At 44.5% G+C, this 14,776-nt stretch overlaps 1 protein-coding gene across 2 annotated transcripts; it reads left to right on the top strand.

Annotated features, from left to right (window-relative positions):
* Positions 1–2,561: 2,561 nt before the first annotated feature.
* LOC115627344 lies at positions 2,562–13,238 on the top strand. Of its 2 annotated transcripts, none has more exons than XM_030522990.1 (7): positions 2,562–2,940; positions 4,768–8,380; positions 8,468–8,585; positions 9,106–9,360; positions 9,426–9,883; positions 9,946–10,112; positions 10,188–13,238. In XM_030522990.1, the coding sequence occupies exons 2-7, from the start codon at positions 4,949–4,951 to the stop codon at positions 12,937–12,939; spliced, it is 7,182 nt and encodes a 2,393-aa protein (XP_030378850.1). In that variant the 5' UTR covers positions 2,562–2,940; positions 4,768–4,948; the 3' UTR covers positions 12,940–13,238. The 2 variants fall into 2 exon arrangements, with proteins under 2 accessions (XP_030378850.1, XP_030378851.1); XM_030522991.1 differs by having other exon boundaries at positions 2,563–2,940; positions 8,468–8,474.
* The last annotated feature ends 1,538 nt before the right edge of the window (positions 13,239–14,776 follow it).

Raw genomic sequence — 14,776 nt, 5'->3', positions numbered from 1 at the left:
TATTGAAAAAATTGAAAGAAAATTCACAATGGCGCTCTTTTATAATTCAATATGGCGGCACTAACATGAAAACTAAGAGAATGATAGCTTAGTTGTTGCAGTTGTAGCGTCTGCTGTCAGCCCTATCGCACATCCACATACAAACAACCATACATATGTACACACATAGCCAGATGCAAACACATGTACATACATATGTATGTATGAATGATAGTATGTGTTGGATTTTGACTGAATTTTAACTGTTGTTTGCCTGCTGACGCACAACATTTTGCATGCATGTTTGGCTTTTCACATTTAGTAGCAGAAAATTGAAGAAAATGTAACAGCAAAGCGCTTGAGAAAAACTCTCTGAATTCGCCGCAACTCAGTCAGCTTGCGATCATCGTCGGCCCCAGCTCTCGCCTGTTCTTACAGATTCTCGCTCTCCAATTCACGTGGGCTTCCATACGAACGTATGTATGTATGTCGCCACATACATATGTATGTATGTACATATACATATATACAGGTTCGTTTCGTTTGCTCTTAGGCTTGCATGAGTGTGCGTTTTCTGCCCCACCATTCATTCCCGATGAGCTTTGCCGGAAGTTTTCTTTTCCATCCATTGTTGTGTATTATGCTTTGCCGCTAATATTCGTTTATCGCTGCTTCTGCTTTGCCTTGAGTCTCGTGGCTGACAGCTGCGTGGCGTTTGTCGGCCATTATGTATGTATGTATGTACATATCTATGTATGTACATATGTAGGTTTTCCAATTGTATTGCAGTTGGCGCAGGCATAAATGTGAATACATTAATGTACATGCATTTGTACATGAATGCAAACATACATACATACATACATATGTATGTACATATGCCTATTTACACAAACTTTTCAAGTGCAAATATAATTTTCTAAATGAAATTCAGCGGGTGGGCGTATGTACATTTGTATATATGTACATACATACATATGTATGTAAAAGAAACATATATATGTACATACATATGTACATACATATATGTATATGTTTGCATTGCAATTAAAGGATATTTAGTATTTTACATTAATTTACGGAAATTGGTTCCTGCTGATGATTATCAATAAGGATTAAAAGAATTGTGAACTGTTTCCGTATTTTATTTATGTTTAATCTCTTTTAATATATTTGCATATATGTACATACATATATAATGATAAAAAATAATAATTATAATAATAAAAATATTAATTAATTGTAGATATGTACATTGTATGTATGTAACTCCCTTGCTTCATTTCCACTTTCCAGTTAAATTAATTATTAAAAAGGAAAATGCAAACTGAAGGGCACTACAACCATCCAGTCATCTAACCTTCGTAATATTGTGGGCCGGCAGGGAAGAAGGTTACGGTTTGACCAAATTGACATACCTTATATGTACATATGTATGTACATACCATATGCACATAAATAGCGTGCACATTGAAACCGACATACAAACAAACATTCTCCATTCTCGCTTTTGTTATTGATTTTCCTTTAATTGCCGAGGTTAGTGTGTACGACGGATGTTATGCATTGGCGGCCTTCCTTGGAAGGAGGTGGTTGGCTCTAGAAGAAAAGTGCTTGTGGGTTGGGATAACTTCACAGGACGTATACATTCTGGCTTGCATTGCAAGTCGAAAGTCAAGGCCGAACGGGCAAATATTTGTAACACAATTGCCCCCTTTTGTACCCAAAATGACACATTTTTCAGAAAAAGGGACAGAAGAGAAACTAAGATGAATGAATTTGCATGCGAATAGCAAACAAAAATGGAAACAAATAATATAAAACAGAGCAGACATAGACATCGGCCGAGCGTTCCACACTCGTAAGCTGAATGCGTTCGTTTGTACAAAAAATATGTGTATATTTACATATGTACATACATATACGTATGTTGTGTATTTATTTAATTGTGTGCGAAAGCGTTCCGTTATTGCTACCCCGATGACAACGCACACATATGTACATATAAAGGACATACTCCGAGGCCCAATAAAAAAAGAACAAAAGCCGCAGTTGTGCGACGACAATTTTTGTTGGTCTACGATTTGCAAATAAAAAATAAAACTTAAAATATAAAGTCAGTGAGCAAACATATACATATTTCCATACGTATGTTTGTATAGGCCAGAGAAGACACCCCACGCTCTCCCTGAAATTCAATTTAAGGACTAGACCAGCAGCACCTGAGCTGTTTGGCTTGCATTTTATTTACATACAAACTACAGTCATAAGTGTACACACATAAAAAAAGTGATAGTCATTGCGTGTTTATGGGCAATGCACAACACTGGTCCTTGAGAGCGAGGTCCTGTGTGTGCTTAAATGTTATTTGCCTGTGATTAGCACAGACATATTATGTATATGCCTTGGCCAAAAGAGTAGGGCAGAAAAACAAAAGTATCTTTGAGTTTTTAGCACTTGCATGTTGGCGTTTAGCGAGAGCGGAATATTTGCGGCGAATACACATACACACAAATATACATTCATTTCGCCGTCATCAATAGACGCAACGACGCTCTCCGCTCTCACCGCTCACTGCTCGCGCTCTTTGCACTACCGTACGCTGCCATTTTGCCTTTATTATTTCACTTCGTGCCGTGTTTGCGTTCACAACTCACTCGGTTCGGGTTCTGCATTTTATTTTATTATTATTGTTTTTTTTTTATTTTTCACTGCTTTGTGGAGTTTATTTGTACATTTGTATATAAAATTGTTCGCGTTTTCATTGACTTTAACTCAATTAAAAAAATATTTAACAATGATGCGGAAAATTTGCAAATGATGCGAGGGGGCTCTAAAAAAAAAGAGAATTAAGTAAGTGTCGCCGTTGCCGTCGCTGCCATTCGTCGTCGTTGTCGGTCAGCGAAGAAAAATTAAAAAGCAAATGCAAAAAGCAAGTCAAAAGTGAAGCGAAAAAGACAAGTGAGTGCCGTTTTTGTACATATGCATAAATATATGTATGTATGCATGAATATTGTATGTGTGCGTCGTCGTGTTTGTTATAAAAAGGCAAAAATAAAAATTGACTTCTTTCCTGTTCGCGTTTTTTGGCAACTCTCTCTCGCATCGGAAGCGTAATTTTTACAGTTTTCCTCCACATTTTCCGAACACGTTTGTGTATGTGTGTAAGTTACATTGTATGAGTGCTTTGTACAAACGTGTGCGACGTCGACGTGCGAGTAGCAGCATCTGCACACACACACAATAAAAACCGAAAAAACACGCTCGCGTTGGGCGAATGCGAACGCAGCTGGCAACTCTGCCAATTTTAAGCAACTTTTCTTTTCACACCCGTTTCGTGAAAAATCTTATGGCAGTTTCCGTTCAGCTCATTTTCCGCCACTGCTCTCTTTTGGGTCTCCGGTTGTTGTATTTGTGTTGTGCATTTGACTGTTTACTATTAATTTACCTTATTTTTATTTACCTTTTTGCACATTGATATATCGAGTAGATGTGATACAAATATAATATGTGTTTCTTCGTATAACATACATTATGTATACTTCATTTTGTGTTATTCGCGATTCGCTTTTATTTCCTTTATTCGCTCTGTTTGTTGTCGCTGTCATTGCGTTTCCACTGGCTTCGCCTTCGTTGCAGAGGGTGGTGGCGGCGGCTTGTCATTTTACGAGCAATGGCAAAGCCAATGAATGTATGTGTTATGTGTGAGTTCATATACATTGGTATATATGTGTGTTTGCTATTAAATCCGTTTTCTGTGCCCGTTCTGTGAGTTGTAAATAAAGTTTGAAATGCAGGTCGGTTTCCTTTTGAGCTTAAGTTACGACGCAACATTTTGTGATTTGTTAATTCAAAAACTTTAATTAGATAGTCCGATACTACTTTTTTTGTTTGGCTTTTTGTTGTTATATTCTTTTTTCATGGAAATCTTCGCCCCCTGTTGATGACAACCGCAGTCAAAGCTCGAGCAAAAATGGCGTCGTCTGTCATTGCGCTGTTGGCTAATAGTGGAAGTCGGCGCTCCTATATATTTTTTTATTTTATTTTTATTTTTTGCAAACAATTTGTGAGTTGAAGACAGTGGATGTGCATTTATATAAAGTAGTGCTAGTTTGTGCATAATATTTAAAAGTAAAGAAAAGATTTGCAAAATAAAATATGTCGATTTAGAAAACAAAATTGTTGAACGTGTCCTGCGATATTGCTGCACAATCTGCTTCGGTTGGTCGGCATTTAAATAAAACGTGTCCTAGTTGCGTATTCGCCGATTTAAGTTATTTTATTTGTGAACATTTTTGTTTTACTATATGTATATAAGTATTTTCGCCGTACGCACCAATTCTTCAGCGACGCCAATGGCGAATTTTTCTCACTTCTTGGCAGCTACAGCAGCCGCCGCCGCTCGCCGCTCACACATAAATTTTTGAATCGCTTTATTACTCTCAGTTTCTCTAAGCCCCAGCTGCTGCCCTACAACCGAACGAACCGTCAAACTCGTTTTCGATTGTTGCTTGCCAGTGTTTTGCGGCACCGCGCGCCTGCGCCTTCGTTCCAAATTCCCTGAAATCCCATTTGCTATACAATATTCTAGCGGGCTTGAGGCTCCACTAATTTGCTTGTAAGTTCTGCTCTTCTACGGGTTTTGGTTTCTCCTTGTCGATCTGATGAATACAATTCTTTTTGTTGCGTTCACGTTGCGTATTAGTAATATTCATATATACATGCATACTCTTCTATACATATGTAAATATTCAGAGTTGTGTATTAAATGCAGCTTCTCTGTTGCAGTTAATCAACAAATGGGACCAAATTACTGCAACTGCAACCTAAATTGGAACGAACATTTGCAGCATATTACATTGGGTTGGACGGAGGAAACTTTGCCAAAATAGGAGCGGTGACATCGGCTTCCGCGTCCTCGTCCTCGTCTGCTTTCCCGTCACCAATCCCAGACAGTGACGGTGACGCAATGTCGGCACGCAAGCCGGGGACAGTTGCGGCCAAGTTGGATAGCAGGACGACGCCACCACTGCTATTGGCATCCATTTCAGCTATCGACGGCAGCAGTGCCGAGGCTGAATTGTCAGCAACAGAAGGAGGAGGCGAAGCGCCTGATGCAACAATCGTGAAAATTGACAGCACGATAACTACAAATGTGACATTAGCGAGAGCAGTATCGCCCTCGATAGATAAGACAGATGGTCAGACGGTGGTCGAGGATCGGGTATCGCCCTCAATAGATACTACACCGAAAACTCCAACACCGTCTGATGGCACTTCAAAAGTTGTCCGCGTTACGCGTCACTCTTCCCCGCACCTTTTACTCAGCTCACCTGTCAGCTCAGCTGGTGCTGGGACTGGATCTGGGAGTGGAAGTGGGGCCACTCGACGTATGGGAAGCGCTTCTGCTGACGATGGTGGCACCGATGCTCAAAGCGATGGAGAAGAACCGTCCTGCAGCAGCCTGAGGAAGACTGTGAGTGAAAGAGTTACACCAACTTCTGCTTCGACCATACGCGGGCGAAAGTCCTTAAAAGATTTTAAAGAAGCCAAAGAAGCCGTCAAGATGCCGGAGGAAATTGCGATCAAAGAAGAGCCCAAGGATGTGACTGAACTGGAAGTTAATCAAATGCCCGAAGAAAAAGACCACAAAGACACAAAAGACAATGTCAAACCGGACAAGGAAAAGGAGCCCCAAGTGGCGGCGGCTAGTATCTGTAATCGGGTAACGCGCAAAACTCATGCCCAAGAGATGGCCAACATAACGCGGGTGACGCGTAATCGCCGACAATCCTCAACTATTGCTACGGAACCACAGCTGCCGGCACGCGGACGCCGGAAGAAAGCCGTGCCGGTCGAGTCTGTCGCCAAGCGAAAGCGTTCCGAGGACGACCCGGAGATTAGCCTTAAAAACACAAAAGTGGAGGTAAAACCTTTAATGGGCAGTGAGGAGGACGCTCGAGATGCCACCGAGGATGTGGAATCTGTTGCGTCTCTAGCGGACGATGTTGTGAAGGAGGCCCTCAACATTAAGCAGGAGCCACACGACAGTGACGACACATCCTCACCCGCCGTCACACCAACCCTAACTGGTTGCCGACGCGGGCGCGGCCGCCCACAGGGAAAACACCTACTGTCCTCATCGCCGGCCACACGGGCCACTCGCCACAGCAAGGCCGGATCACCTGTGCTGGTAGCTGTAGAGCCGGCACCGCCTAAGCGACGTCGCGTGGGTTCTACAAACCGAAGTATACTGCCCACAAAGACTGCGTCCACAAGCTCACTGGCCACCTCCTCACACGGAGCTGGCGACGAAGACTCAAAAGACAGCATGGCCTCGTCCATGGACGACCTTCTATTAGCTGCCTCAGATATAAAACAAGAAAAACTGACTCCAGAATTTGACGAGAACTTGATGTCGGAAAGCCTGGACTCTGCGAAATTCCAACAAATCAATCAGACTGCAAAGCCAGTTGATACCGATCCATCAACGTCCACCACCATCGGATCTAATGGCCACCAGTGTGTTGAGCCACTCACGGTAGACACGGAAACGACTGCCATCCGCAAAAAGTCCTTGTCACCTGAACCTGCCAAGCAGAGTGATGATTCCAAGGTCGATGAGAGTGTCCTTGTCGCCTCCCTAAGCGATTCCGAAAAGGCCCCCTCATTAAGCCCTGAACTGATCAGCGAAGGCGTCAGCGCCATTAGCGTCAAGAAGTTTTATAAGAAACCGGAATTTCTGGCCAATAATCTTGGCATTGAAAAGGATCCCGAATTAGGTGAAATTGTTCAAATAGTGAGCAGCAGTAGCGTTCCGACCCACACAGATCCCGATACGGAGAACGAACCTGAGGCCGAGGCAGAGGTTGATCAAATAGTTGATCAAGTGACCGAAACGGAAACAGGCGAACTTCAAGCAATCGACAATGAAGCTATTCCTGCAAATTCTATCGAAGCAGAAGAAGCAGACGAGGATGAGGGCAAACTAGAAATAGACCTAGAGCCAAAGTTGGATGACTCCTTCTCGAATACCTCCATTAAGACAGGCGAGCTACACTTGGAGGATAGTAGTGACGAACCTGACGATGTCTCGCTTACAACAGCCATTAAAACTGTCTCCAAAATTGAAATGAACACCGAAAGCATAGTGGTGAATGGCGTGAAGACCGACTCTTATGGTGTCGACGAGAAATTATTAAAAAGTCCAATTGAGACAGAGAATCCGCCGTCAGAAAAACAAGAAGTGCATTTAAAGGCAGACCACGATGACTCCAATCTGGAAGAATTCGACACCATCGAGAGTGAGATAATAAGAGAGTTAGTAAAGGAGGGTGTGGTGGATGCGAAAGGTAATGCGCTCAGTACGATACGTCAGGAGATTGAACAAAAGAGTGTACCAGCCGATGTGGAGGTGGAGCCAGCGGGCGAAGAGGAAACGCTCGAGGAAGCTCCGAGCAATGTGAGTGTTGTGGTCGACATGGAAAGAAGTGCCGTGGAGAATACGACTGAAATTCCGGTCGTCGAAACAAATTTGGAAATGGATGTGGAACATTTGACCAAATTTGAGGCCCCGCTGGACAAGAGCAACAATGCTGATCTGCTAAATAAGGATGCCAAGGAGGTGCTTGCCGAACACATCAAGACGGAACAATCAACGGACTGTCCGGAGGAAAACAAAGAAAATCTATCGACACCCGCTTCAAGCCAAGAACCCATGGAAATTGAACTGCAGGTGGTGGTGAGGGACCCCAAATTGGGGGACGATACTGAACACAAAATCGAAGATAAGATGCCCAAGGCAGAGGATTTTGAAGACCCAGTTGTTGTCGAGAACGACATTGACATCAAGAATGGTTGCAGCAATGGCTGTGACAATAAACCAAAGGACGACCTCTCCTCCATGGACTCAAGCTGCGACGAAAAGCAGCGCCTGGAGAAGGAGCGCCATTTGCAGAATCTCGGCCTGCTCACCCACCAGGCTGCCGAGCAACTGCGTCAAGGATACATCCAGGAGGCCAGCACTCGTGCCGCCCAACAACAGCAACAACAACACCACCAGCAGCACAGCAGCAAGCGGCAGGCATCCAAGGGAAGTAGCAGTGCGACACATGTCGAATCTAGCGGCACCCTAAAAACGGTCATCAAGCTTAATCGGGGAAGCCACGGTGGGGCCAGCGGCACTGTTGGCGTGCCAACGGGCACGGTTATCCATGGGACCAGTTCGATGAGCAACACCCGCCAATCAAAAGGCGGAAACAGTGCTGCGGCGCAGGGTGCGCGTCGCCAGTCGCTGAAGATGACATTCCAGAAGGGACGGGCGCGCGGTCATGGGAACGCGGATCGCTCAACCGATCAGCAGGGAGCCCATGGAGAGGACTATTATACCATACAGAATGAGGTAACAATTAGTAGCACCTGTTGCATAAAACTGACCTTACCTAATTCTTTTCCTCTCTCTCTCTCTTTCTCTCTGTTTGTTTTGCAGAATGAAGGTGCGACAAAGTCCAGAGCTAATTTACATTCAGGGAACGTTGCGTCAGCGGCGCAGGGTAGAAAGTCTATTAACCACACAACCACCAACCACTCACATAAAACAATCCTTGGTTTGTTTCTGGCTGCAGTGCCCCCCAACTATCATAGCCATACATTTCTGCATGCTTCCTCCATGCTTATCCATTGCATTAACTAGTTTTAGAGTTGCATTCAAATTTTTACTTCCAAACACGTTCAAAGGGCACTTAGGAAACTATGAGAATCAGATGTGGAACGCAAAATTTAAATCGGGTTGTTTTATGTAATGACAAACTTAAAAATAATTAAAATTGGCATTATAGGAATCTCTATATTGAACATTGGAAATTTATGAATTGAGATTTTCGGCGAAAAACAATCACCAGTTAAGTTGTTATAAAAATTCAAATATTTTGTTACCTGAAAACTTTAAAAAATAGATCTCAAAGTAATCCTATTACTAATTTAATCAAACAGTTCAAAATGGTCGCAGTTCATATTCAAAAATGGTGGAAAATGGGGAAAACCAAATTCATAGCCACTGCATAGAAAAATGTCGGAGCGATGGGCAAAACTTTAATCGTAAAAACTCTGCTTCTCTCTGCTGTTTAGATTCATCACATTCGGAGGGGCATGGTCAGGGGGACCACGGTTATTACCAGACGGTCAGTAATGCAGCGACGTGCAGTAAAAAGGACGAGAAGGAGAAAATCCTCATACCGGAGAAAGCATCCTCCTTCAAGTTTCATCCGGGACGTCTGTGCGAGGATCAATGCTATTATTGCAGCGGCAAATTCGGACTTTACGACACACCATGCCATGTTGGTCAGATTAAGTCTGTTGAGCGTCAGCAGAAAATACTAGCAAGTATGTTGCGCCAATCTTCGATCGTTCTGATCGCCCTTAAGACTCATTCCCCTCTTTCTGCACAGATGAGGAAAAACTGACGGTAGACAATTGTCTGTGCGACGCCTGTTTCCGACATGTGGATAGACGCGCCAATGCGCCCTCCTACAAGAAGCGTTTGTCGGCGCCCGGTCATTTGGAGACGGGCAGCGGAGACAAACATTATCCGGCCAGTGGTGTGGGCGGCACAGCTGCCGTCAGCGATGGAACTGTGTGCCCTAACGAGGAAGAATTCGGTGCAAATACGGCGCCGGCTATTCAGCGGTGTTGCACCGTTAAAGACTGCGCCGAACCCGCCGCCCATTCATTGCGTCGAAAGTGCATTAAAAAGAGTGTGAAGCGGTACCTTTTGGGCTTCGAGATTCCATCGGGCACGTCGAATGTGTGGCTCTGTTCAACGCACTACAACACAGTAATTCAGTACTCGGGCTGTGTGCTATGCAAGCGGCGTCTCGGCAAGAACCACATGTACCACATAACATCTGTAAGTCGCCCATATATCGTTGAATTGCTATCATTTTAATCATCGTTTCTTGTCGTTTTCAGGACACACACCGACTGGAGAAGGCGTTGTACGAGATGGGCATTCCTGTGCAGCTTGGCATTGGCACGGCCGTTTGCAAGCTGTGTCGTTACTTTGCCAATCTGCTTATGAAGCCGCCCGACAGCACAAAGTCGGCGAAAACCGACTTCGTCAAAAACTATCGCAAGAAGTAAGTTCCAGATATATTGATGGATGGGCGTGAATGAAAGCTAAATGTTATTTTCTTTCCCAAACTTCCTTTCAGGCTTCTTAAATTCCACAACATACAGGACGACAGTAATGAGGCCTCTGAAGTCGAAGAGGAGGAACACCCGGCGGAATCAGCCAATGAGGAGATGCCTGCAGCCACAGTCTCAGCCTCGGTGACAGCCGCTAGTGAGGATGCTGAAATGGTTGTCGACTACGATGGGCCCACAGACTCAAATTCGTCAAACTCATCGTCGATTACACCGCTTGGCAATTCGGCCAGTAGCAGCAGCAAACAAATATCGAAGCTGCAAGCCATCCTGCAGCAGAATTTGGGCAACAGTGCTGGCGGTAGTGGCACTTCCGAAACAAGTGGCTCAGGCTCGGGCTCGGGCTCTGGTTCCTCTTCCTCAAATTCAAATGCCAATACGAATGTTGGTGGAAAGGGTAAGGCGAGTGCCGATATATCGAATGTGTTGCGCAGCAATCCGAACATATCGATGCGCGAACTATTTCATGGCGAGGAGGACTTGGGCGTGCATTTCAAGGTGCCCTTTGGCAGCAGCAATAGCCAGCGCACACCCGAGGGCTGGACGCGTGTGCAGACTTTCCTGCAATACGATGAGCCGACACGACGGCTCTGGGAGGAGCTACAGAAGCCGTACGGCAACCAAAGCAGCTTCCTGCGCCATCTCATTCTCTTGGAAAAGTATTATCGCAATGGTGATTTGGTGCTAGCACCTCACGCCTCGCCCAATGCCACAGTCTATACGGAGACGGTGCGTCAGCGTCTTAATTCCTTCGATCACGGTCACTGTGGCGGTCTCGTAACAGCCAAGCCCCCTGCCTCGCATCCTCCAGCAGCCACCACCAGCAACAGCGGTAGCGGTAACAGTGTGCTGGCATCGGCACTTACTGCTTCACCGCCGGTCAATGTCAGCGCTGCTGAGACACAGGATCTGACTGCGGAGCCGACGATTCCTTTAGTGGAGTTGAACGACGATGATGACGACGAGGAGGACAGTCGCTATGCTAACGAGTCGCCGCCCAAACTCTTCACCAATGCCTCCGTCGACAAACTAACGAAGCAGCTGAGCTCCAATGCTGTTACCATTACTGCGCGTCCAAAGGAATCAGCGGCTAACAAGCCAGTGCCGACCACGGCGGAGGAGTCCACGCCGAAAACGAGCCAAAGCGGTACTAAGGATGTCGCTGTAATTGTTCCTTTTAATGCACAGACTGGCGGCGCATTGCCCTTAGCCTCATCCGCATCAGCAGCTGCAACGCCCGCCAACAGTCGCAGCATCTTAAAGGCAAACTTGCTGGGCACGAACAAATCTGTTGAGATTGTACCGCTGAGCAATAGTGGTGGAGGGGTCGGGAAGACCGCAAATACCACCAGCACCACAAACACAACCACAAACACAAGCACCAAAACTACCAATGAGAAGCAGCAGAAAATTCTGGAGGTGGCCAAAATGCTGCTCGGCATGGATAGCGAAGCGAATAAACAGCCAAAGGCCGTCTCAGGAACGAACCAAACGCCAGCAACGATCTCGCAGCACCAGTCGGCAAAGCCGCCCAGTGCCCCCCTTTTAACCTCGCCACCGGAACTGATTAGCCTGCAACGCCGACGCACTAGCAACGCTAGCGGCAGCGGCACTGGAGCGGGCTCTACTCTACAGGGCAGCAATGTCACCGCCAAGCGGCTGCAGTTGCCGCGCGTTGGCGCTCACCCAACTGGGTCAACGACAGCACGTGTCACAGGAGGAGCACCGCCCCCGCCGCCTAATGTCATCATACTGCCCGATACGCTGACCCTACAGGAGCGGCACGAGAGCAAGAGCTGGAAGCCAACACTCATACCGCTCGAGGATCAGCACAAGGTGCCCAATAAATCGCCCGCCCTCTACCAGACGGCCGACGGCCGTCGCCTGCCCGCTCTCGTCCAAGTACAGTCCGGCGGCAAGCCATACCTCATATCCATCTTCGACTACAACCGCATGTGCATCCTGCGTCGTGAGAAGCTGCGAGACCAAATGCTAAAAGCAAACGCCAAATCCAAACCGGGCCAGAATCCAACCAACCAGCAGGGAGCGCTCTCAGCAAACAGCTTAGCAGCTGCCGGGTTCTCCAACATGTATAAGTACGCCCAACAAACGGCACGTCAGCAGCTCCAACAGTTACAACAACACAAACAGCAACAGCAGCACCACCATCACCAACAACAACAGCAACAACAGCAACAGCAACAACAGCATCAGTTGCCACCTTTGCAGGGTGGTTTGCGACTCGCACGTCTGGCGGCAAAACCAATACCGCCACTCTCCAATCAACAGCAGCTAAGCGGCGGCAACGCCTCTAGTGGAGGAGGTGGTGGCACCTATCCACCCTTGCTGACCAGTGCGCTAAATATTGCGACAGCTGCCAACAGTGGTACTCTGGAGAGCAACAGCTCGTGGCTGTGGAAGAATTTTCCCGATTCCAATCAATATTTGCTGAATGGCAATGGCCAGCAGTCGAATAAGATGCCACATTTGGCGGCAGGGAAGCCAGCAACAGCCACAACCACCAGCAGCAGCTCAACAAGCGGAACACTCAAGTCGGTCAGTGGTACTGGTGGAGGTGTCTCCACCCTGACCCTTAAACAACAGCAGCAGCAACAGAAGCTCATTGAGAGCGCAATCATGTCGAAAATACCCAAAAGCCTCACAGTCATACCTCAGCAGATGGGCGCGGATGGTTCGGGTGGTTGTGGTGTTGGTGGCAACCACCACTCCAGCGGCGGTGGTGGAGGAACTAGGGAGTGATGATTGCATTTCTTTGGGATTCTACTTTCCTTCTCAACTCAATTGCTCTCGTCGCGTCTCGCCCGAACATGACAGGAGGAGCACGACCACAACCATAACCACATCCACACATTTAAGTTTAAGCGAATCAGGATTTAGAAAGCAATATATATAATGATTGCGGGGACTCAGAAGTATCTGCCAGTAGTAGCAACCAATATGGTTCATAGTCATGTCCTGCCCCTAAAATGTTCTGGTTCTCAATCGAGGAAGTTCATTTGCATGGATCGTTCGTTTGTACCAATTAGAAGACTAGCAGTTAAAAACACACACACACACACTTTAATATTATATAGATAGTGTGTGCATAATTATACGATAAATTATTAGGCTGTTCGCAATGAAGTCGGTGATTAAAAATGATGTCTAAGTATGCCTTCAACGTGAACTCGATTTACGATACAAAAACAGAGAAACAAAACATAAACAAGAAAACAGATAAAGATATATTATATATACATAAATATATATATATATATTTTTTTATTAGATTTTACGGCACCCACACATATATAGTTATACATATATACTTACATATTGCATAGATACCAAATCTCTAGATAGCTGAAACAGATATACAGATGCAGATTTATATAATATAATATCCACATGTAGATACCAACATTACGCAGGAAGAGCACAAACTAAATGTGGCCAAAATGTTATCATTATCATAAACAATAACAACAACAACAATAAGCAAAACACCATGCTCACCACTTGAGGAAGAGAGTTAAGTTGGTGGTGGATGGATGGATCGATAAAGCAATCCAATAAGTATAACACACACACACACATACCCGCTTAGTTTGTAAATCAGTTAGTTTGTCATTTTATTTAACATCCAATGCTGGTTGCTGCAAACAGAGGTTTAATTTAAAGTAAGCATTCTTTACAATTATAATATTGAAAATAAAAACAACAAAATAGACATAATTACGAGTGTAGACTTCTAATTTATGTTCATTTACATTTATGGTTAATTAATTCCAACAATTTTGTACATACATATGTATTAATGTGTCTCTGATAAATCACACACACAGCCACACATCAATAGACAAAACATGTAATGTGTTATTAAAAGAAATTCCGCTCTAATGCATTGTTTCCATCTATGCTATAAGAAATCAGAATTACAAATAATAAACAACTAAGAGAAATTTACAAAAAAAAAAAAAAAAAAAACAAACTAAATTGAATTTTCAAATGCAAGCGCTAAAACGAAAGCTTTCTAAAACCCATACATATTATTATATCTATTTAAAAGGAGATAAAACCATAAGTTAGTTCGCTAAGCATAGATATATTTATATGTATACACCTATAAATTCAATTGTTGTTGTTAAACATTGAAAATGTATTTATAAACAAAAACGAAAGAAAACTAAAAAAAAATCAAATTACGAATGTTGAGAATAATTCGGTTAACGTTTTGAAACCTCCTACCCTCCTTCCCTTTCCAAAAACAAAAATACACAAAAGATAAATACAATGTATAAAAAAATTATAAATTTGAAATTGCTGTACAGGAACCAGAAACCAGTCAGGATCCGCACATGCTGGCTAGGGCTTTCCTATTGTTTTTTTTTCTGTGTATGTACATATACTTATGGACAGATGTGTGTGGCTATGCAGCAGTACCATCTGATAACCCCCACAAAACATAAGAATAATTGCACGCCTATTTATACAATAGTTTGCGTCTCGATCCTAATCTACAAACAAACACGCATACATACATATATGTATGTATGTATGAACACTTCAATACAGACATCTTTTGTTACAGACAACA

Source organism: Scaptodrosophila lebanonensis, unplaced genomic scaffold (assembly GCF_003285725.1).
Source record: "Scaptodrosophila lebanonensis strain 11010-0011.00,11010-0021.00 unplaced genomic scaffold, SlebRS2 tig00000092-arrow-pilon, whole genome shotgun sequence".
NCBI lineage: Eukaryota > Metazoa > Arthropoda > Insecta > Diptera > Drosophilidae > Scaptodrosophila > Scaptodrosophila lebanonensis.
This window is presented reverse-complemented; position numbering and strand designations above follow the sequence as displayed.